The following is a 23,167-nucleotide window of genomic DNA, read 5'->3' as shown; positions in this document are numbered from 1 at the left end:
CTCTTTCCCAAGTTGTGTCGTTTTCTTCAAGCAGGGTGTGGGGGACCTCTGGCCCTCCGGATGTTGCAGCTCCCATCAGCCCTAGCAAATATGGCCAATGGCAGAGGCTGATGGAAGTTGTAGTTCAACAATGTTCTTGGACTCCAACTCCCATCAGCCCCCAGCCAACATGGCTGATGCTTCAGGGCTGATTAGAGTTGTAGTCCTGCAACACCTAGAGCAGGCTTCCTCAAACTCAGCCCTCCAGATGTTTTTCAGACTACAGTTCCCATCATCCCTGACCACTGCTCCTGTTAGCTAAGGATGATGGGAGTTGTAGTCCCAAAACAGCTGGAGGGCCAAGTTTGGGGGACCCTGACCTAGAGGACTGAAGGTCCCCCATCTCTGTCCTGGACACATGTCCCAACCAATCAGGGATCACGTACCAAATGCACTTACAGGTTTGGGGGTCAGTCCTTTGCCCTTGAGATATTGTTGAACTCCCATCAGCCCCAGGTGGCACGGCCGAGATGAACAGGCATGGGGAAGCCCAGCCAGATGGGCGGGGTACAAATAATAAATGATGATGATTATTATTAGGGTTTTTGACACAGCAACATCTGGAGGGGCAAAGCTTCCCCACACCTGTTCTGGAATGCAAGCACATTGGGGCGGAGACTTCCCCCCACATCCTTATCTGAAATAACAAGCTCAGAAGAGGACGGGGTCTTGTTTGTTTTTTAAAAAGGAAATGTTTTATTGGCTGTTCTGATTGCGCTGAGGGTGGTCCTCCGCTTCAATTCCTCTTCCTGCCTTTACTGACCGTCTTGGCAACCACAGGCACCGGCGTGGTCGACTGGTACAGCGTGGAGGAGATCTTGTTGATGTAGTACAGGGCGATCATCGAGAAGATGAAACTGGGAAGAAAAACCAGAGGGGTAAGTGGGTTGCAAGGAAGACTCGATCGCAGGGAAGGGCTCAAGGCTAGACCATCTGCTTTGCAAAGGAGGACCAGGGAGGGGGCGTGGCTTGTGAGGAAGGGGCGTGGCCTGCAGAGAGCACCCCAAAGGACCTCCTCCCTTTCCATAGCTCGGCTCCCTAGTCCCGCGGTGGGGAATCTTTTCCCCCTCGAGGGCCACATTCCCTTCTGAGCAATTTCCCCGGGGGCCACGTGCAAGAGTGGGTGTGCCGGCAAATGCACATCTTTGCCGTTGTGTGGTGGGCTAGCTCACACACAGACCGACTTGACCCCCACAGCCAGGTTTGCACCTCTGGTGATCAGCCCCTGCTTCCGCCAGAGGAGAGGCGATGTTGCTAAACCAGAGCTATGAGAATCTGCAGAGCTTGTTGGACTCCAACTCCCATCAGCCCCCAAGCAGCATGGCCAACAGCCAGGGAGGGGTCCAACCTTTTGCGAGGGAAGAGCTGCTTGTCTGCAGATGTGTAAAAATGTCTTTGAACGGGCCATGGCTCAGTGGCAGAGCATCTGCCTTGCATGCAGAAGGTGCTGGGTTCAATCCCTGACATCTCCAGGTAATATTAATAATAATAATAAATTTTATTTATATCCCGCCCTCAGCCAAAGCTGGGCTCAGGGCGGCTAACAACAATAAAATAATGCAACATTCTAAAATCATTTCATTAAAATTAATTCAACTCAAATTGATGGCAACCATTAGGCTAAAGTTCTGTGAAGATTGCCAAAGGAGGGAGTCAGGCTGTGCCCTGGCCAAAGGCCTGGTGGAACAGCTCTGTCTTGCAGGCCCTACGGAAGGATGTCATGTCCCGCAGGGCCCTAGTCTCTTGTGACAGAGCGTTCCACCAGATTGGAGCCACAGCCGAAAAAGCCCTGGCTCTAGTTGAGGCCAGCCTAACCTCTCTGTGGCCTGGGGCCTTCAGGATGTTTTTGTTTGAAGACCGTAAGTTCCTCTGTGGGACATACCAGGAGAGGCGGTCCCATAGGTACGAGGGTCCTAGGCCGTATAGGGCTTTAAAGGTTAAAACCAGGTAGGGCTGGGAACACCCCCTGCCTGAAACCCTGGAGAGCAGCTGCCAGTCAGTGCAGACAACACTGAGCGTGACGGAGAATCGGCTCACTCAACGTCAGGCGGCTCCTTATTTAAACCAGCCCTTGCTCCAGAACCTTGAGGACTAGAATCTTGCTTTATTTTTAGGGGAGAGGACTCAGATCGGCAACAGAGCAGAAGGACTCCCGGTTCAGTCCCTGGCAGCCTTTGCATGAGCTGCTGCCAGTCACTGTGGACAATGCTGAGCTAGACCAGAGGTCTGATTCAGTATAAGGCAGCTTCCGACATTCCTGTTTCAACCGGCCGTGTTTTGGGGGCCTTCCTGCTTGCTCTGCTCATTGTGGGGGCTTCTGTTCCAGATCTGGCCCTGACAGCAGCTTCAGATGTGATGCAAGCTGGATTTCCTGAATCCGGATCTGTTACGACCTGTGTGTGTGTGTTGGGACACAATCCCCCGTTCTTACCAGGTGGTGACGCAGACCCGATGAATCAGCCCTGAAGCAAACAGTGCTAGTAGCAGGCAGGTAATAACTGCGGAGGAAAAGGAGGTGCATTTTGGCAAGGGGGAAAAAAAGGACGAGAAATTATTATTTTGTAAACAACCCCCGCCCTAACCCCCCCCAAAAAACCCTCCCCGTATCAGCCAACCACCAGCTGCTACATATAAGCCAGCCAATTTCTCAGCCCCCCACCTCTCTGAAAAGAAAATGATCACCCTAAATCCGTTCAGCTTACTTTCAGGGAAGATCTTAGCTTGGAATCCTTTGCCGAAAATCAAATTTTCAAGGTTGTTGAAGGCCTGGGTTTCAAGTCAAGGAAAACATCTGCTGACATGTCAGGGAAGTAAGAAGCCACCCCCCCTTGCAGACGTACAGATACTCTCCCCTCTGTTGCTACATAAAGATTGTCACTCACTGCTTGGTCATTAGAAATAAGAGAGATTGAGGTGGAAGGTCAGAAATGCGTAAGCTTTCCAAGTTCTCCAGAAAGCATCTTCAGGCTAAACGGAGGGAAAGCGTCAGAAATGTGTAAGCTTTCAAGTTCCCCAGAAAGCTTCTTTGTGCTAAATGGACAAGATCTGGGGGTCTACAATCTTTACGTAGTCAAAGTAGAACCATTCACTGAGAAGCACAGGCCAGGGGGGAAATGTTGTGAACCTACCTGAGATCTGCGGACAAAGGGTGGTACAGTGTACAAATTTAAGAAATAATAGTAATTCCCAGTTTGCTTGCGAGATGGCAGGTGCCACATAAGATGCGCTCCACACTTGTAAAAACCGATCTTTGCGTGTTGGAAGTCCCTGCCTGTTGACACTAGGCAAGCCCCTTTGCTGTGCTCTTTTTGGCACCCACCAAAAAGATTTTGCTTCAGCAAGACTATCTAGATGTGTTGAAAGTCGTCTCGCGTTTTAAACTGGTTTTTAGCTTATTGGTTTTAATTACTTTTCTGAACATTACACTTGTTTAAAAAAGGGCTATCTAAGGTATCTGTTGGCGATGCAATAGGGATAATGCTACACATGACCCGGAAAAACTGTCTGCGGACAAACGCTGGCTCCCTCGGCCAATAAAGCGAGATAAGCACCACAACCCCAGAGTCGTTTACAAATGGACTTAACTGTCAGGGGTCCTTTAAAGGTAAAGGTAAAGGGACCCCTAACCATTAGGTCCAGTCGTGGCCAACTCTGGGGTTGCGGCGCTCATCTCGCTTTACTGGCCGAGGAAGCTGGCTTACAGCTTCTGGGTCATGTGCCCAGCATGACTAAGCCACTTCTGGCGAACCTGAGCAGCGCACAGAAACACCATTTACCTTCCCGCCAGAGCGGTACCTATTTATCTACTTGCACTTTGACGTGCTTTCGAACTGATAGGTTGGCAGGAGCAGGGACCGAGCAACGGGAGCTCACGCTGTCGCGGGGATTCGAACCACCAACCTTCTGATCGGCAAGTCCTAGGCTCTGTGGTTTAACCCACAGCGCCATCTTTACCTTTATCTTTTTAATGAGTTTAGTAAAAAACAAAGCCAACCCTCCCAACTTCTCCAGAAAGCTGATTCAGGCGGAAGTTAATGGTTTGGGGGGAATTGAAAGCATGTGGTTACACGTTTCTGATGTCATTTCATGTGATTCCCTCTATTTCCAAAGTTCAGGTGGTTAGTGACAACCCTTTTACGTAGTCAAAGTCAAACCACCTACACGGAAGAGGAAGGGATCAGCAGGCCTGAGGGAACTCTTGAGGTTTGTGTGTGCTCAGCGACCACAGATGACTGGCTTACTGTTGGGGGGGAAATGGAAAACTGGGTGGGAGGGGGAGCACAATGGAGTATTACAGAGAAGGGCACGGCTGGCTGGCTCCCTAAACAAAAGCACCCTCTACTGCAACATTTTGTTGCAGAACATCTCGGCCCCAAAGAGGGTATTGTCCCAACGTTACTTGCAAGGGATTATTTCTATTTCTCCAATTGTAAAGCAATCTGTAAAATATATTGCTTGTAGCTGGAGCGTTTTGATCACAGGTTATTGAAAACAATGAACGCTGTAAATGAAAAATTAGTATTATTTATTATAATAATTAGGAAGCTTTTAATGCTTGATTATTATTATTATTATTATTATTATGCTTTTGTATCTGTTGGAAGCCACCCAGAGTGGCTGGGGCAACCCAGTCAGTTAGGCATGGTACAAATAATAACATTATTATTTTTATTACAGTGGAACCTTGGTTGTTGAACTTAATCCGTCCTGGAAGATTGTTTGAATTCCGAAACGTTCGACAACTGAGGCACAAAGGGAGAATGTCAATTTCAATGGTGAAAATTGAAAAACACACAGCAGAAGTTTGTTCGGCTTCCAAAGCGTGTTCGAAAACTGAAGCATTTACTTTCGGGTTTCCGGCATTCGGGTTCTGAAACGTTCATCAACGAAGACATTTGAGAACTGAGGTTCCACTGTACAGTGGTACCTCTGATTACGAACTTAATTCGTTCTGGAGGTCCGTTCTTAACCTGAGGTACCACTTTAGCTAATGGGGCCTCCCGCTGTCGCTGCCACTCAATTTCTGTTCTCATCCTGAGCTGCAGCCCTTTATGCGTCACCTTCCTGCTGGATCAGCTGATGCCAATGGGCGCCCCCTTTGACCCTATCCCATTCTGACAGCCCCTGCCCAGCTGAAAATGCCCAAGCAAAATGCCGCACGTAGGAGGATACGGTAAGGGAGAAGATGAAGAGGGCGGAGCCCAGCAGGCCCCCTTGGATGGTCAGCCACTCGCTGGATGCCAGCTGGCGGCTGTACATCTGCATCCCGGTGAAGAGCAGGAGGCACAGGAGAGACGAAAGCACCAACGACGTACCCGTGCCGACAGCTGCGGAGAGAGAAAGAGACAAGGGTCACTCGCCTCTGCTGGCAGGAGCACGAAGGGCAAGCGCCATTAATCATAGAATCATAGAATCATAGGGTTGGAAGAGACCACAAGGGCCATCGAGTCCAACCCCCTGCCAAGCAGGAAACACCATCAGAGCACTCCTGACATATGGTTGTCAAGCCTCTGCTTAAAGACCTCCAAAGTAGGAGACTCCACCACACTCCTTGGCAGCAAATTCCACTGTCAAACAGCTCTTACTGTCAGGAAGTTCTTCCTAATGTTTGGGTGGAATCTTCTTTCTTGTAGTTTGGATCCATTGCTCCGTGTCCGCTTCTCTGGAGCAGCAGAAAACAACCTTTCTCCCTCCTCTATGTGACATCCTTTTATATATTTGAACATGGCTATCATATCACCCCTTAACCTCCTCTTCTCCAGGCTAAACATGCCCAGCTCCCTTAGCCGTTCCTCATAAGGCATCGTTTCCAGGCCTTTGACCATTTTGGTTGCCCTCCTCAGGACACGTTCCAGTTTGTCAGTGTCCTTCTTGAATTGTGGTGCCCAGAACTGGACACAGTACTCTAGGTGTGGTCTGACCAGAGCAGAATACAGTGGCACTATTACTTCCCTTGATCTAGATGCTATACTCCTAATATGTGAGGACAACATTTTCGGGCTGTTTTGTGCCACGAACCCCACACTTTGTGCTGCCTCCCCCTCAAACTGACTTACACAGCAAACCGGGGTCACAATTTAATACCCAAAACCCAACATTGGCCGATCAACTCCAAACCGGTGCCAGAGTTTTGTGCTAGTTTTGTCCCGTGAACCCTGTGTTTTCTGTCACCCCCTGCAAACTGAGTAGTTGATGCTCAAACTGGGGGCCACAGGTATAGCCCAAAACTGAACATGGTCTGATCGACTCCAAACGTGTCAGAGTTTTGTGCCACGAACCTCACTTTTTTTGCTGCCCCTGAAACTGAGTACAGTGGTATCTCGGGTTAAGTATTTACCATAATTTGTTTCGGAGGTCTGTTCTTAACCTGAAACTGTTCTTAACCTGAGGTACCACTTTAGCTAATGGGGCCTCCTGCTGCCGCCACGCTGCCAGAGCAAGATTTCTGTTCTCATCCTGAAGCAAAGTTCTTAACCCGAGGTACTATTTCTGGGTTAGCAGAGTCCGTAACCTGAAGCGTATGTAACCTGAAGCATATGTAACCCGATGTAACACTGTAACTGACGCTCAAACTGGGTTTACAAGTTGACACCCAAAAATCACTCAAGGAAAGTGTCAAGCAGGGCCTGGTGAAGGTGTATGATATGGAGGAGCAGTGTGACACGGCCTGCGGGCACGAGATAGGGGCCTGCTGGGCCACGTTTGGCTGACAGGTCTGAGGTGCCCAGACCCTGGTCTACCCGTACCTGGACAGGTGCAGGGGACTGGAACTGGGTCCTTCTGCATGCAAAGCAAATGGTCCACTGCTGAGCTCCAGCCTCTCCTCAGCTTAGGAAGCTGCCTTGCAACCCAGCCAGTCCATTCATCTGCTCAGTATTGTCCGCAATGACTCACAGTGGCTCTCTGGGGTTTGAACCCGGGACCAAGCCGATGCTCTGCCACTGAGGGACAGCACCTCCCCGGCACAGGAAGGCGTCTTATACTGAGTCCATTTAGTTTAGTGTTGCCTACACAGGCTGGCATCTTACACAGCATCTTAAAAAGCAGAGACATCACCTTGCCAACAAAGGTCCGTATAGTTAAAGCTATGGTTTTCCCAGTAGCGATGTATGGAAGTGAGAGCTGGACCACAAAGAAGGCTGATCGCCGAAGAATGGATGCTTTTGAATTATGGTCTGGAGGATACTCTGGAGAGTCCCACGGACTGCAAGAAGATCAAACCTCTCCATTCTGAAGGAAATCAGCCCTGAGTGCTCACTGGAAGGACAGATCCTGAAGCTGAGGCTCCAATACTTTGGCCTCCTCATGAGAAGAGAAGACTCCCTGGAAAAGACCCTGATGTTGGGAAAGATGGAGGGCACAAGGAGAAGGGGACGACAGAGGATGAGATGGTGGGGCAGTGTTCTCGAAGCTAGCAGCATGAGTTTGACCAAACTGCGGGAGGCAGTGGAAGACAGAAGTGCCTGGCGTGCTCGGGTCCAGGGGGTCACGAAGAGGCGGACATGACTAAACGACAACAACACAGGCTGGCAGCAGCTCCCCAGGGTTTCAGACAGGGGAGGCCTCTTCCCAGCTCTACCCAGAGATGCCACTGGGGACTGAACCTTCTGCACTCAAAGCACATGCTCTGCCACCATTGCCCATGCTCTCCACCCACAAGGCGCCCTGAGCACAGGCTGGCAGCAGTGCCCACCCCTCTCCAGGCCAGGAGCATGCATGTCGCCCACCTCTCCAACCCCCATGCCACATTACCCATAATGCACCGCGCTGCGCCCTCCGATGTGTCCGCTCCCGCTTTGAACCAAAGTTCCCTGGTTCTTTTCTCTCGCGCGCATGCGCCGTTCTTGCGCCTGCTTCCCTCGGCGAGAGGGAGTTCTCTCTGCCGCGCAGGCGCGGCTCTGAGCGGAGACGTGTAATTTGCGCCTCCGCGCAAGCGCGCCGCACTCCCCGCCGCCTGAGAGGGGCGGAGAAGCGTGCGTCGCGCCACGTTCCCCGCCTAGCGGCCGGCGGCACCCATGGCAGGCTTTGCTGCGTTTCATTTCCTCCGGCTGGCCGCTAGGGGGAGCACACGCGCACTCAGCGAACAAAGGACCAGAGCCGGAGAACGTTGGCAGGCCCGGTAAGTCACGGGTTCGAGTCTTGCCTCCGCATTTGTAGGCCTGGTCACTTGAATGAATACTGCAGTTTAACGATAATGACACGACCAGTGTACAGCTACTTGAAACCTTGCACCTTCCGATTGAGAAGCTAAGGGAATGCACTCTGCCTATGCTCAGATGCACCCTTGCCCATGCAAAGCCTGGCCCGTGACACTGTGGATGGCAGGAGCAAAGCCTTTCAACAAATGACCACACCCTGGGATGGCATGTGGCGACTGGAAGCTCCCCATCAACCTTCTGCCCCCCCCCGCTCCCCTTGGCTGCTCCTCCTCCTCCCTAAAGCGCTCTGCATGTGGGATCTGCTGCACCAGCAATAAAATAATGATTATTAATAACCCAACACACTCACACGCGCCCTCCATCACTTCAAAGCGCGGGGGGGGGGGGGCGGCGAGAGGGAGGCAGGGCGCCCGGAGCCGAGCCTCTCCGGAGGAGCATGCGCGTTGCTGGCTCTCCTCCTCCCTCCCCGACGGCTCGCCCGGGCTCTCGGCCGCAATAGACCGAGGCGTTTGCGAAGCGCTGCCGGGGCGGCGCGGGGGTGCGGAGGCCGGAAGCCCCCCGTCCCCCCCGGGAGTCATGGCCGAGGGCGAGGACCTCCACTCCTTCACGTCGATCATGGATGCCCTCGTCCGGATCAGCGTGAGAACCGGGGGGGAAGAGGGTGGGCAACGCAAGGGGTAGAAAAACGGGGGGGGGGGGCGAGAGAAAACGGGTGTGGGGAGAAAACACCCCAATCTAGTGCAGCCGATGTGGGGGTGACTGTCTGTATGCCATGAGAAGGGATGCTTTGCGGGAGGGGGGTGTGAGGAAGAGAGATCTAGTACGGGCATCCCATTGTCTCCCGAGTGCGTCGGCATGATGAGGGATCCATGTTGCTGCCACTGGGATCAAAAGAGCCGCCCCCCCGCAAAAAACCCTGGAAATCACCCCCTCAAAATAAAATCGGTGCTCCCCCTCCCCTGCTGACAACTAGCCTAGACGCTCCCATTCCCTCCCCCCACCCCAGAAGCTCCATCAGTTTTTCCCCGGACTCCCTTCAGGGCTAAGTGAAGGATGCTGTGAGCATCCGAGCACATCCCTCCGTCGCCATGGCAACCTCCTCCCAGGGCTGGCTGCCAGGGCCTGCCTGGTCCAGCGTCTGCCTCCGCTGTGGCTCTCTCCCTCCCTCCCTCCCCGCCCTTCTCCATCCATCCATCCCCTCCCCTCTCCTCCTGCTTTGTGTGTGTGTATGTGTGTGTGTGTGCCCCTTCTTGCTTGCCAAGAGAGATGGCATCCAGGCGGGCGCTGGGCAAGGTGAGTGCCCGTCCCTTGGAGATGGATGGATGGCAGGGGAGGGAAATGCCTTTGGGGCCCCGTGGCGGCAGATCTCTAGGTGGGGAAGCCTTGGCTGGGAAACTGCAAGATGAATGGTTCTTTGGCAAAAGATCAGATGCTGGGGTTTCTTTCCTGTTTTTTGACCACCTTCTTCCTCGGGTGCCTTGTATCGCTGGGCAGCCGGAGCAGAAGGGAATGCAGCTTTGGGGCAGGGGGTGCCGCCAGGGCAGTAGAGTCCCCCTCCACCCCACTCCCTGGCCAAAGGACAAGAGTGCCCTTGAATGGGACGCAGCAGAGACTGGGCTGGCTGCCAAACTGCCTGTAAGAACTGGGAGGCGGGGTCTCTCTCTCCCTAACCCCCGCCCCCCCGCCGGCCTGTGTGCCCAGCGGTGGGGAAAGCAGGCTGGCCCTGCCTTTGAGTGGGGAATCTGGGTGGGTGGGCGTGAGCGGCTGACGCTGATTTGGAGCATCACGCTGTCTTGCTCCATACTGCCTACACTGACTGACAGCTGCTCTCCAGGGTTTCAGACACAGCCCTTCCTGGAGATGCCGGGAATTGAAACCTGGGATTTTCAAAGCAGATGATGCTCTGCACCCCCCCCCCCCAGCTATGGAGCACACCCTACAAATAAAGGAAGACCCCGCTCCTCCTGTTTGTAGAGAAAGGCCTGATTTAAATAGGAGCAGAGGAAGCTGCCTTATACTGAATCAGACCATTGGTGTATCTAGCTCAGCATTGTCGACACTGACTGGCAGCTGCCCTCCGGAGTTTCAGGCAGGGGACATTCCCAGCCCTGCCTGGAGTTGTGAGGGATTGAACCCAGGACCTCCTGTATGCAAGGTGGGCACTATGGCCCTGGCACATAGAGTTTATTGACCTTTGGGAAATCTCTTTGTCCGCAGAAATGAGTGCTGTTTCTCTCGCTAATGGTCATGTCTCTGCATATTGTAAGAACATAAATAAATTCCTGGTGGATTTTTTTTGGGTGGGGCGGGGGGGAATTAAAGAAGGTCCATACCTCAGTAGCTAAGTACAATGCCCTGCATTCAGAAGGTTCAAGGTTCAATCCCTAGAAACTCTAGGAATCTTATTTTATGTCTGTGTGAATATTTTTTTTAAAAATAAATCATGCTTCTATTATTTATATCACCCCTACCTCACAGTATCACCACCCTTAGAAAAGACTTCACCAATGCTAGGGTTGCCATATTTCAAAAAGTAAAAACCAGGACACCCCAAAAGTTCTTGAGCTTTCTTTTAGGAAGACCCCAAAGTTGTTGAGCTTTCTTCTTTTTACAAAAACACCGAAAGACCACGATTGACTTCCCTACAATCCAGGACAAAGCGCTGCATTTCCCGGTAATGTCTGGATAAATCCGGATAGATGGCAGGCATAACCATTGCAGTGTTGCTATTAACTACTACCCTATAACTAAGGACGCAGTCTTGCTTCCACTTACCAGTGAGTAAGCCCCCTTGAATTTAGTGGGTCTTACATCTGAGTAGACATAGGCCACATCCACGGCCTACATTTAAAGCACTATGAAGCCTCTTTAAACAGTCATGGCTTCCCCCAGAGAATTCTGGGAGCTGGAGTTTGTTAAGGATGCTGAGAGTAGTTAGGAGACCTCAATTCCCTTCACAGAGTTACAATTCCCAGCGTTCCCTGGGAAGAGGGATTGATTGTTAAACCGCTCTGGTTTTTCAGCAATTTATTCATATTACAGTGTAAATCACTGGGTGATCAAATAAATAGCAGGTAAGATCCTTCGCTTGACCTAGGATCTTAGCATTGCCAAGGAAGACTGGGAATCTTCCCTGGAGAGCTGCTGCCAGTCAGTGCAGGGAGTGCTGAGCTCGTTGGTCCAGTGGTGTGACTCTGTATAAGGCACCTTATTTTGTAACATAATCTAGAGTGGGAGTGAAGGAGCTGTATGTAGTCTCAAAGCTTGGCTCATACTGTACTCATGTTTCTGTCACTTCCCCCTTTCATGACATATGCAATCTTGCTGGGGTGCCTGAAGAGTGAGACCGGCCCTCTGTACATGCTTAGGGGGTTCCACGGTCAGAGGCAGTAACGTTTTTGAATCCCATTTTCTACAAACACAGGCAAGGAGCGTGCTTTTGGGTTCGAATCCTTCTTGAGGCATCTGGTCGGCTGTTGTGACTCAAGAAGGATTCGAACCCAAATCCTAGTACATGCTGGACTAGATGGGTCACTGGTCAGGTCTTCTTGTTATTTTCTGAGGACAAACACTGCAGTGTAATGGTTGAAGGAAAATTGAACTGTGCAACGTTCCCAGGTCCACAAGTTCCCTGATGCAAATTTCTGTGCCTCAATTCCTGCAGCACCATCTGCAAAATGGGGATATTAAACAGTGTCCTGGTTTACAAGGTGGTTGGGGGAGGGTTTAATGAGGCCTTTGAACACACGTGAAGCAGGACAGCTAAGCATTATTAGTGAGGTAGCATGGAGCAGTGGTTAGAGGGGTTGGCAACCTTTTCAGGCATGTGGGCACGTTTGCATTTTTGTGGGAACATCACGGGCGTCGCCTCCCTTCCTGGTCTGTTGTCCCCCAAATCTCCTCCCTGCTGCACCCGCCAAGAGAGAGAAAATGCAGCCATTTTGAAGGGATCCGGGTAAAAGTCGGAAACGGTAAATTAAGCACATGGAAAGCACATAGAGCTGAGAGAGGAAGTGGGAAGGAGTGCCACTCTTGCAACTTCCTCCTTCATCTCTATGCTCTTTTGAAGGAGGGTGTGTATGTGTGTGTGTGTGTGTGGTCAGAAGCCTTGCGGGCACCAAGAAAAGGGCTTCATTGCACCCGTGGGCAGGATGCGGGAAAATTTTTGAGTCGCATTCAACCCCCAAAGCTTTAATGGATGCACTTAGGCCAGTCATTTGCTTTCTGCTTTGCCTATCCCACAGGGTCGTTGTGAGGGTGCAAATGAGACACACCCTATACATGACAGCAAATGCAGAATACTTACTACTATTACAAATATAATATATTAATACTTATAATATACAGATGGGATATGCCACAAAATTTGCCGTTTTTGTTCAGGATCCCAGCCAGCCAGAGCAGCTCCATTCCATTCCCTCTCTCAGTTTTTTGTTCCCTTCCCCGTTCTTCGCAACAGTTAGTTGGCGCAGTGAATATGCTCAGTCCTTGTGCGGTTGTATTCCCTGCCCCCCAGCCCCCAGCTAGGGTTCCCCCCCCTTCTCGCTAAACTTTTTTTGGTTTGGGTACATTTACAAACCTTGTGCGTGGGTGATGCTGTTTTAACGACTTCAGACTTCATAGCCTGAAGAGATGAATATAAATCTCAAGGCAGAGCCTATATTTTTTGGGTTGGGGGGGCGGCAGCAGGGTGCGTGGGGGGTATAATTGCAACTAGCAACCAGGATCCTTTCCCTTAGCCGCTGCAGGGAAACGCTTCCCTCCCCTGCACGTTGGCCATGGAACAAAGCATGTTGCAAAGGATTCTGGGAAGTGCTCTAAGGCGCACCGTTGGTCTGTTCTTCCTATGGGCAGCACAATAATAATAATAATTTATTATTTGTACCCTGGCCTTCTGGCTGGGCTTCCCCAGCCACTCTGGGCGGCTTCCAGCAAAGATTAAAAATACATTAAAATGTCACACATTAAAAACTTCCCTGAGCAGGTCTGCCTTCAGATGTCTTCTAAATGTCTGGTAGTTGTTTATCTCTTTGACATCTGATGGGAGGGCATTCCACAGGGCGGGCGCCACCACCGACAAGGCCCTGTGCCTGGTTCCCTGTAGCACAACGCTGCCTTGTGATTGGCCAGGGAGAGGTGAGACTACAACCCCTGCTCCAGATTGCAAGGGGAGGTCGCGAGCGGTGGGCAAACTCTTTGAGAGTGTCGAAGAGGAGGAAGCCGTTATCGTTATTATTTTTAATTATTAATTATTATTTTAATTATTTATTATTTTGCCCTGTATTTCCCTGCCCCCCCATCCTTCCTTTAAGCCAGTGGTTCCCAAACTTTTTCATTTATGCCTTGGTTACATAAACACATACTCAGCGCCCCCTACCAAAAGCTCTGTTCAGAGCAGTCAGGATAGCTCAGCTGGTAGAGCATGAGACTCTTAATCTCATGGTTGTGGGTTCCAGCCTCCTACATTGCAGGGGGTTGGGCTAGATGACCCCTGTGGCCCCTTCCAACTCTACAATTCTGCAATTCTTTTAATAGTGGTTTGCATAGCTGTCAACTTTTCCCTTTTCTTGCGAGAAATCCTATTCGGAATAAGGGAATTTCCCTTAAAAAAAGGGAAACGTTGACAGCTATGGCGGTTTGCATGACGACCCACTAAGGAAGATAGTAATATGATAAAATTCAGAACAGGAACAAAAAGGGTGTGTGCGTGAACTTAACAGTGCTCAGTTTATTTTTTTGGTTGCTATTTCGTCAGCGTTGTTAATTCTTGTTTAATAGATTCTAAATGCCCTATTGGTTCGTTAATCGTGTAAGACGACTTTTGCTTTCATTGCCATGCTCAGCTTGTTTTTGTAGTTGTTGCTTTGCTAACAGTGGTTTATAGGTTGCAACAGTTAGGCTGATGATTTGTTAATTGTTCTGTGGGATTTATGCTGCATTTGTGGTGTTGTGTTATTGTATTCACTGTTTGTAAGCCGCTTTGGGATTCATTCGTACGAAAAGCGGCGCAGGCATGCAGTAAATCAGATCAAAGCAAAATTAATTGAACATGCATTCAAAAGCCAATTAAAACGATTCAGCCTTAAGTAATTGATCAAAATTGATCCAGCGATACCAGCTTTTCAAAGTCTAGTAGTCATTTACACCCTCAGCACCCCCTGTTGTTGCCCCCAGACCTCTTAGGTCCCTTCTGCGGGGGATCCTACAGTATGTTATAATACTGGTGTTGAGCTAGAACCAGCTTCTCTTTGCGGCGAATCACGGTTTCGTTCTCTTGAACCCTGTTTTCCTTTCCCCTCCTGCCTTGTCCTTCCAGACCAGCATGAAGAACATGGAGAGGGAGCTGTTGTGCCCGGTGTGCAAGGAGATGTACAAGCAGCCCCTGGTGCTTCCCTGCATGCACAATGTCTGCCACATCTGCGCCACCGAGGTCCTGCTGCAGCAAGGCTACGTCTGCCCGGACCCCACCTCCGAGCCCACCTCGCCGGCCTCCACGCCAGCCACGCGGAGCCCTCGCCTGGGCCGCCGGGTCATCCCCAAGCCAGAGCGTCTGGACCGACTCCTTAAGTCAGGTGGGGAGGAGGGTGGTGTGGCGGTGCCCTCTGCTGGTGGGCAGGCAGACATGTAGGGCGAGGGCACCCCCTCCTGGTGGAAGATGGGATGCGGGTGGCACTGTGGTCCAAACCACTTAGCCTCTTGGGCTTGCCGATCGAAAGGTCGGCGGTTTGAATCCCTGCGACGAAGTGAGCTCCCGTTTGCTCTGTCCGAGCTCCTGCCAACCTAGCAGTTTGAAAGCACACCAGTGCAAATAGATAAACAGGTACCACTCTGGTGGGAAGGTAAATGGCGTTTCTGTATGCTCTGGCTTCCATCACAGTGTCCTGTTGTGCCAGAAGCGATTCAGTTATGCTGGCCACATGAGCTGGAAAGCTGTCTGCGGACAAACGCCGGCTCTCTCGGCCTGAAAGCGAGATGAGCACTGCAACCCCATAGTCGCCTTTGACTGGACGTAACTGTCCAGGAGTCCCTTACCTTTAACTTTACCTGGTGGAAGGTAAAAGCGGTTGGGCCGTAGGAATGTTTGCAGTTCGTGCTGCAAGCACAAAAGGGCAGGTCCTTGCCCCGAGGATATTACAAATTAAAATTTGGCACCGGGGAAACAGGGTGGGGGGAAAGTGGGAAGAGGGGCTTTGGGTTATCAGCAAGATCTGAAGGGCCCACAAGTTCCCCATACCTGCTTACATGCCACGGTCAGACGAGGAAAGTCCAGGGAAAGGATTTCACTATTGTCAAAAGAAAAGGCATGTCCATCAGTCTTATGTCTCTCAGCTACTCCTGGGCGTTCACACGCTGAGGCTGTTGCCGCAACAGAGAGGCCCCGTCCCTAACTTTGGCTTGTGGTATCTCTTCCATCTGAGCTGAACGCAAGCAGGCGAAGACTACGCCTGCTTTTAGCCTTCTGATCTTCCCACTTCAGTCCTCTTCTGGTCCTGGGAGACAGTGGAGTAGGAGAGATGAGGCAGGAGAGGAGGTGTGGAAGCCTGTGACTCTCCACCAGCCTGACCCATCTCTCTCTCCTCCTGCACTTGTTCTTCACCCTCCAATCCTGCAGCTTCTCCTGCCTCTTCCTCTCGCTTCCTAGCTGTTACAGGCTCCCCCAGATCACTGGTCCCTTTTCCCAACCCCACTTCTCCCAGTGGCCGCTCATCAGTATCCAGCCACCGCTCCTCAGCGTCCAAGCCAGTCCCTGACCGCATTTCATATGTGATCCCTGATTGGCTGGGACACGTGTCAAGGACAGGAGTGGGGAACCTGTGACCCTCCAGATGTCGATGGACTGCAGTCTCCATCACCTCTGACTGTGGGCCATGCTGTAGCCTTATTGGAGTTCACTGATTGGGTCTGCGTTGCTCCCGGACAGGAGGAAGGAAGTCAAATGACACCAAGGGTTGGTTCAGAGAAAGAGTTCTTTATTTCTGCTCTCTGGAACAGCAGAAAGGCACTTGCGTGGTCAGTCCACAGCAAGTCCAAAGAAATGAGAGATTACATGCAGTATATATATCCTCCAGGCACCCTCTCCCCCCTTCCCCAGGAATCTAGCCACGTCAGCTTGTACACGCAGGCTGACATCACAGATGTTCCTGCTCCGGCACTCTTAACCATAAAAGGGTATTCCTTCCTATATTTCTGACCATAAAAGGATATTCCTTCCTGTACTTTTGACCATAAAAGGATCTTCCTGTTCCTACTCTTATCTTGGAGCAAGAGGTCACCATCTCCGAGAACACCCTCTGGCGCTGTTCCCAGACTAGGTCTGTGCGTCTTTGTGGTCAGGATATAAGATAAGGCACAGGCGTGTCTTCCCTGTTCTACTGGTACAGTCAAGGCCATCCTTGCCGTCACAAACTGATAAAGGAGAGGGCTCTGAGCACTTGTTTATACAGCTGGGTTTTGGCTCAAGAACTCAAGTTAAAGCATTTTAGCTAAGGAAAAATAGGGATTTTGGTGCAGTTTCAAACTGCCTGCACAGTCAGTTTTGGGTTTGGGAAACCCATCCCTTCAATGCTTGCTGTGGTTGATGGGAGTTGGAGTCCAGCAAGACCTGGGAGGGCTTGCAAGTTCCCCATACCTGATTGGCTGGGACATGATTCTAGGATAAGGGTGGGGAACCTGTGACCCTCCGGATGTTGCCGGACTACAAATCCCATCAGCCCTGCCCATGGGCCAGTTTCCCCGAGGCTGATGGGAGTCCCTGCATCTTCTGGGGAAGCATCTGCTGTGTGCGCAACGTCACCTTGCCTTGTGTTCTGGTGTCCCTGTGCTTGCAGGTTTCGGCACGTACCCGGGGCGCAAGCGAGGCGGCCTCTTGCACCCCCAGAGCGTGCTCTTCCCCTGCCCGCTGTGCCAGAGGGATGTGGACCTGGGCGAGAGGGGCCTGGGCAGCCTCTTCCGCAACCTGACGCTGGAGAGGGTGGTGGAGCGCTACCGCCACACCATCAACGTCAGCGCTGCCATCATGTGCCAGTTCTGCAAGCCGCCGCAGCTGGAGGCCACCAAGGGCTGCACCGAGTGCAAATCCAGCTTCTGCAACGAGTGCTTTAAGCTCTACCACCCGTGGGGTACCCAGAAAGCCCAGCACGAGCCCACCCCACCCACGCTCACCTTCCGGCCCAAGGTAAGGGGCTCCCCCCAACTCCTCCGAGGCCCAGGAGGGAAGACTTTGCTTTTTATTTGGAAGTGACTTGGAAACAGCAACTAACCCAGGCTGGTGCTAGGACCACATAATACCGGTCCTAAAGGATCTACATTGGCTCCCAGTACATTTCCAAACACAGTTCAAAGTGTTGGTGCTGACCTTTAAAGCCCTAAACCAGGGGTCAGCAAACTTTTTCAGCAGGGGGCCGGTGTCCACAGTCCCTCAGACCTTGGGGGGGAGGTGGACTATATTTTTTGGGGGGAAATGAACTAATTCCTATGCCCCACAAATAACCCAGAGGTGCATTTTAGATAAAAGGGCACACTCTACTCATGTAAAAATACGCTGATTTCCGGACTGTCCATGGGCCGGATTTAGAAGGTGATTGGGCTGGATCTGGCCCCTGGGCCTTAGATTGCCTACCCATGCCCTAAACAGTTCGGCTCTGTATACCTGAAGGAGCGTCTCCACCCCCATTGTCCAGCCTGGACACTGAGGTCCAGCGCTGAGGGCCTTCTGGTGGTTCCCTCGCTGCGAGAAGTGAGGTTACAGGGAACCAGGCAGAGGGGCTTCTTGGTAGCGGCAGCTGCCCTGTGGAACGCCCTCCCATCAGATGTCAAGGAAATAAACAACTATCTGACTTTTAAAAGACATCTGAAGGCAGCCCTGTTTAGGGAAGCCTTTTGTAACGTTTTATTATGCTTATATATATGTCAGCTGGTGCAACCCAGTCAGATAGGAAGCATAATAATAATAATAATAATAATATCCCAACATTCCTCTAGGATGGCTTCCATGGTTCTCCCTCTTCCTCAGTCAATCCCCACAACAACCCTGTGAGGTAGATTAGGCTGAGAGGCAGTGACTGGCCCAAGGCCACACAGTGAGTTTCTTGGCCAGGTCAGGATTTGAACCCCGGACTCTCCCAGGTCCTAGTCTGACACTTTAACCACTGGACCACACTGCCTCTTGGTGTGTGTGTGTGTCCCTGTTTTTGCACGAAGTTCTCCCCCACATTTCTCCCAATCCAGGGCCTTTCTCAAGAGTACGCCTTAGGAATCTTCCTTGGTCTTGTTTCTTGTTCCTGAAGGCCTTTCCCCCCTCACATAGAGCTACTAAGGCACACTTTGTAGGTGCTTTCTAGTTCATTTGCGCCCCCTGGGTCTGAGGCTTCCTGCCTTAAAGAAACAGAAATGGATTCAAAGGGAAAGTCCTCATCCCACAAAGATTAGGAAGCCTGCGATTGTGTCCGCGAGTGCCAGGGACTTCGAACAAAGTAAAACCGTGACTAACCTGCCTCCTTCTGTGTCCTGCACAGGGTCTGACATGCCCAGAACACCGGGAAGAGGTGACGCATTACTGCAAGAGCTGCCAGCGCTTAGTCTGCCAGCTGTGCCGTGTTCGCCGGACGCACACGGGCCACAAGATCTCGCCCGTCGTCAGCGCCTACCAGGCCCTCAAGGTGAGGCTTTCGGTGGGATTTAAGCTGTCTCCTTCATCCCCACCTCTGTCCGCCCGCCCGGTTCTGATAAAATGGCTGAGTTGAGAAAGGAAGGTAGAGAAGTTGCTGGCCCAGAGATGGAAAGATGGAAAAGTCCCCACCAGAGAAGAACGGCAAGTTAAACCGATGGATTATGTTGAGCTGGTGAAAATGACTAGAAATATCAGACACCAGGAAGACCAAGGTTTTGGTAAAGACTGGAGGAAATTTATTTTATACCTGGAAGAGCGTTGTAAACAGCTGAGCTCTTTAACAGGGCTGAAATAACACTTGTGAGTTAACAGAGACTTATGTTATAAAATATAAATGGAATAAATGGAGGACGTGAAATATGCAGCAGGAAATGTTAAACATGGAACCCCTGGGAGGGTGGAGTGAGGTCCAAGGATGCGAGGGAATCTTGTTTCTGTTTTGCCTATGGTTAATTACATCTGATTGAGAACGTTAAAAAATAATTGGAAAATCAATAAGATTTTGTTAGAAGTGCAAATCTAAAAATAAAAAAAGGAAGTTGCCATATAGCGAGTGAGACCAAACGGTCCATGTAGCTTAGTGTTGCCTCACTGATAAATATTGCCACAGACATTTCTGAGATCATGGTCTTTCCAACGAGTGGCTCCTGTCCAGGTTTGCTCATTGTCTTACTTTAAATGTTGTGAGGATGCAGTGCCTTTTTAAAATGTATTTTTTGGGGGGGGTTGTTATTGAGTTGTTGTTTTTATTTTGATTATGTATTTTGTGGTTTCATATTTTGATTTTATTCTGTGAACCGCTCTGAGACCTCCAGATATAGGGCGGGATATAAATTCAGTCAGTCAGTCAGTCAATCAATCAGTCAGTCAGTCAGTCAGTCAATCAATCAATCAATCAATCAATCAATCAATCACCTGGTACCTTCCTGCATGTGCTGCACTGCTGACCTGCGGCCCTTCTCTTAAATATGACAGCAAGATTCTGGTTCTCATGGTTCTGAGTTAAAGGTTTTAAGTTTTTAACAGGGTTTTAAACAGGGGCATAGGAAACTGCCTTATACTACCCACACTGACTGGCAGCCATTCTTCAGCATTTTGGGTAGCAAGTATCTCAGGTACAGTGGTGCCTCGCAAGACGAAATTAATCCGTTCCGCGAGTCTCTTCGTCTTGCGGTTTTTTCGTCTTGCGAAGCACGGCTATTAGCGGCTTAGCGGCTATTAACGGCTTAGCGGCTTTAAGAAAAAGGAAACAAACTCGCAAGAACTCGCAAGACGTTTCGTCTTGCGAAGCAAGCCCATAGGGAAATTCGTCTTGCGGAACGACTCAAAAAACGGAAAACTCTTTCGTCTTGCGCGTTTTTCGTCTTGCGAGGCATTCGTCTTGCGAGGTACCACTGTATACCTACAGAGGCCGGGAATCAAACCTCCAACCTTCGGCAAAGCAGATGCCATGTTCTGCCACTCTGCAACAGCCTCCCTCTGGGAAGCACTTAAGATTTCCATGCTTATAGGGCTGGCTTCAGTAGGGATGTCAGATGCTGCCTAATTCAGAGCCAAAGCTTTGGTCCACCTAGCTCAATATCGCCCACACTGACTGGCAGAAGCTCTCCAGGGTTTCAGGCCTGGAGTCTTTCCCCCAGGTCTGTGTAGAGATATGTGTGCTGAACCTTCTTGTAAAATAGGCTGAGGTATGGCCTTTCCATCCTAACTGTGGAATCTGGAGCAGTTTAGGTTGTAACAGACCGATGGGGTGGTTTGCACCTGTATTCCATTTCATTTTCATTTCATTCTACTTTTAATTTGTATACCACCTTTCTGTATTGCTATACCGAATACAGTTTACAGCAACAAAATATAACAACAAAGATTGCACACCTTAAAATAATCTAATCCAATACAAAAAGACACAATAAAACAATAAAACTTTAAAATGGAACGACTTACTTCGAATAAAGCGATATTCAATCATCTATTAGCGTATAACAGTACACAGTAAAGTTAACTCCCAAAACATCAGCAAATTATAATTAAACAGAAATTCACTGTATCATGCAGACCCCCGTTTATTTCAATATCCCATTGTCTTGCTGCTTTCCCCCATTTCGCCTTTTGACATTCCCTCCGTAGTAAACATCCCGGCAATGAAACAGCCCAATATTGCCCAGCCAGTTTTCTGACTGAGCAGGGATTCGAACCTTGGTCTTGTAGGTCCTAGTTCAGCACTCTTAACTGCTACTCTGGTTCTCTTTGGCACAAATGTACGAGTCTCTGCCGCATCTGGAGCAGCGTATTTTGGGTCTGTATCATTGGGGAACGGTGGCGTGTGTTGGCTGTGGGGCCGGGGGAGGCAGAGGAAGGAGGAGTGGGCGATTCTCAAGGGATCGGGTGGGGTTGGGGTGGCAGAATCGGGAACCCTCAGAGCTTGGTGTCAAATGTGTACCATAATGCTTTGCTGCTCACATCGCTCTCTCTTTTTCCTCCACCCCTTTTTCCTTGCACATCCAGGATAAACTGACCAAAAGCCTGACGTACATTCTGAGCAACCAAGACACAGTGCAGGCCCAAATCAGTGAGCTGGAAGAGACCCTGCGACTCACCGAGGTACAAACTGCTCTCACGTCCGTTTTTCTTGTTTCACATTTCCTGCTTCAGATGGAGCAGGGCTGTCTGTCATTCCAGTTCCCTCGTCCCAAATATGTTTTAAAGGGTTTCAGAAAGAGAGTCTGTGGTTCTTCTTATTACCTGTCTTCAGGTGATTGTGTCAGATGGCAAGCAGATAAATAACTTTAGAAGACATCTGAAGGCAGCCCTGTACAGGGAAGTTTTTGATGTCTGGTATTTTGCTGTGCTTTAAATGTTTTGTGGGGAGCCACGCAGAGTGGCCGGCGCAACCCGGCCAAATGGGCGGTGTATGAATAATCCTCTTCTTCTTCTTTGGCGATCCCTCGTAGACGCGTAAGATTGTCTTCCATAAACATGGTTTTCAAAAGTGAGTCCATAAGTGACTGTGGAGGCCAATTCTGGATCCACACTTCCTTCCACAGTGGAGACATAGGTTTCTGGGCCGTGGGGCATAGGTTTCCGGGCCACGTGTGCCTTCCTCTTAGCACGTGTCTCCCTTGCGTCCTGAGTTCGAGTGTCTTCAAAACCCACAACACCATTGGCAAAGGCTGTTCTCCAACCAGAGCACTTGCAGGCCAGTGTTTCCTAGTTGTCCGTGTTTGCACTGCATTAATAACAACAACAAAATTATCACATGGGAGATGGAGCAAATTTGTTTTCTCCTGTTTGGGGTGGGTGGGTAGGGCCAAAAACCAATGGATTCAAATGACAAGAAAGGAGATTCTGACTAAACGTCAGGAAAGACTTTCTGACGGTGAGAGCTGTTTGACAGTGGATCTGACTTGTTCGGAAGGTGGCAGACTCCTATCCGCTGGAGGGTTTTAAAGAGAGGCTGGATGACCATCTGTCAGGGATTCCTCAGCTGGGATTCCTGGATGATCCTTGGTCAGGGGTCAGCAAACTTACTGCGCCTTGGGCCAGTGTCTCCAGTGCCGATCACGCGGTGGACCGGAGGGCGGGGGAGCGCGTACCCATACGCGTAAGCACATGCTATTTCTGACGCACTTCCGGGTCGGAGGAGCACTGGATATAGCTTGTGTGCATGTGCACGGGCCTCCTCCAACCCGGATGTGGACTGGAAATAACGCTTGCGCATGCGCACAAGCTATTTCTGGTGCTCCTCCAACCTGGAAGTGGGCAACCACGCAGTGCCGGTAAGAGCGGGCGACGGGGGTCGCCACGGGCTGGATAAATGAGTCCTTCGGGCCTTATCCGGCCCGCGGCCCTTAGTTTGGGGACCCCTGTCCTTGGTGTCCCTTCTAGAAGCTGAATGAGAAGCAGAGCCACAGGTGCCCCTCTGCAATCCAGAGAGCTGCCGCCGCCGCCACTTTTTGTCCTCTGTTTTGTGGGATGTGATGCATAAGTAGCAGTCAAGTACAACATTCCTTGTTTTCCTAGAGTGGACATGCAGGGGAATATTTGGCGCAGCCAGTTGAAAACTTCCTGTTTCCTGCTGGCTGGGACATACTTCCTTTGCATGTGACTAGAGGTGGGCGTGACCTTACCTGTCCAGGTAACAAAAGGACAAGGCACGCTGCCACATTCTCTCTCTTTGACTTCCTCCATCATTGGAGCAGCCTTTTAGCTAGAGATGCTCTGCTGGCTTCCAGCCAACAGAGGACACTGGGATTATCCCCATATGGGATAAATCCACATGTATTTTACTTTGTAACTAAGT

General features: G+C 50.6%; 2 protein-coding genes across 5 annotated transcripts in view; one reads left to right on the top strand and one right to left on the bottom strand.

The window, feature by feature from the left end:
• Nucleotides 1-708: 708 nt before the first annotated feature.
• Nucleotides 709-8,815, bottom strand: KRTCAP2 (keratinocyte associated protein 2; the record flags this gene model as incomplete). 3 transcript variants are annotated; one of them, XM_081173870.1, is made up of 5 exons in its annotated part: nucleotides 709-896; nucleotides 2,471-2,537; nucleotides 2,742-2,805; nucleotides 5,212-5,366; nucleotides 8,548-8,815. In XM_081173870.1, the coding sequence occupies 5 exons, from the start codon at nucleotides 8,813-8,815 to the stop codon at nucleotides 776-778; spliced, it is 675 nt and encodes a 224-aa protein (XP_081029996.1). In that variant the 3' UTR covers nucleotides 709-775. The 3 variants fall into 3 exon arrangements, with proteins under 3 accessions (XP_081029996.1, XP_081029998.1, XP_081029997.1); XM_081173872.1 differs by lacking the exon at nucleotides 8,548-8,815 and adding an exon at nucleotides 7,792-7,951; XM_081173871.1 differs by lacking the exon at nucleotides 8,548-8,815 and adding an exon at nucleotides 7,693-7,790.
• Nucleotides 8,736-23,167, top strand: part of TRIM46 (tripartite motif containing 46) — a 26,072-nt gene continuing 11,640 nt past the window's right edge. Inside the window, exons 1-5 of one of the 2 annotated variants that reach the window (XM_081173537.1) lie at nucleotides 8,736-8,837; nucleotides 14,515-14,770; nucleotides 17,027-17,373; nucleotides 18,713-18,856; nucleotides 21,373-21,468. In XM_081173537.1, coding sequence (XP_081029663.1) covers nucleotides 8,775-8,837; nucleotides 14,515-14,770; nucleotides 17,027-17,373; nucleotides 18,713-18,856; nucleotides 21,373-21,468 — 906 coding nt within the window. In that variant the 5' untranslated portion in view covers nucleotides 8,736-8,774. Of the gene's footprint in view, nucleotides 8,838-9,255; nucleotides 9,492-14,514; nucleotides 14,771-17,026; nucleotides 17,374-18,712; nucleotides 18,857-21,372; nucleotides 21,469-23,167 lie in introns of those variants that run through there. The other variant, XM_081173538.1, reaches the window with a different exon arrangement.

The sequence above is a fragment of the Podarcis bocagei genome (genome assembly GCF_964188305.1).
Source record: "Podarcis bocagei genome assembly, chromosome: 16".
NCBI classification, from domain to species: Eukaryota; Metazoa; Chordata; class Lepidosauria; order Squamata; family Lacertidae; genus Podarcis; species Podarcis bocagei.
The sequence above is the reverse complement of the archived record's forward strand: the minus strand, read 5'-3'. Positions and strand labels throughout refer to the sequence as shown.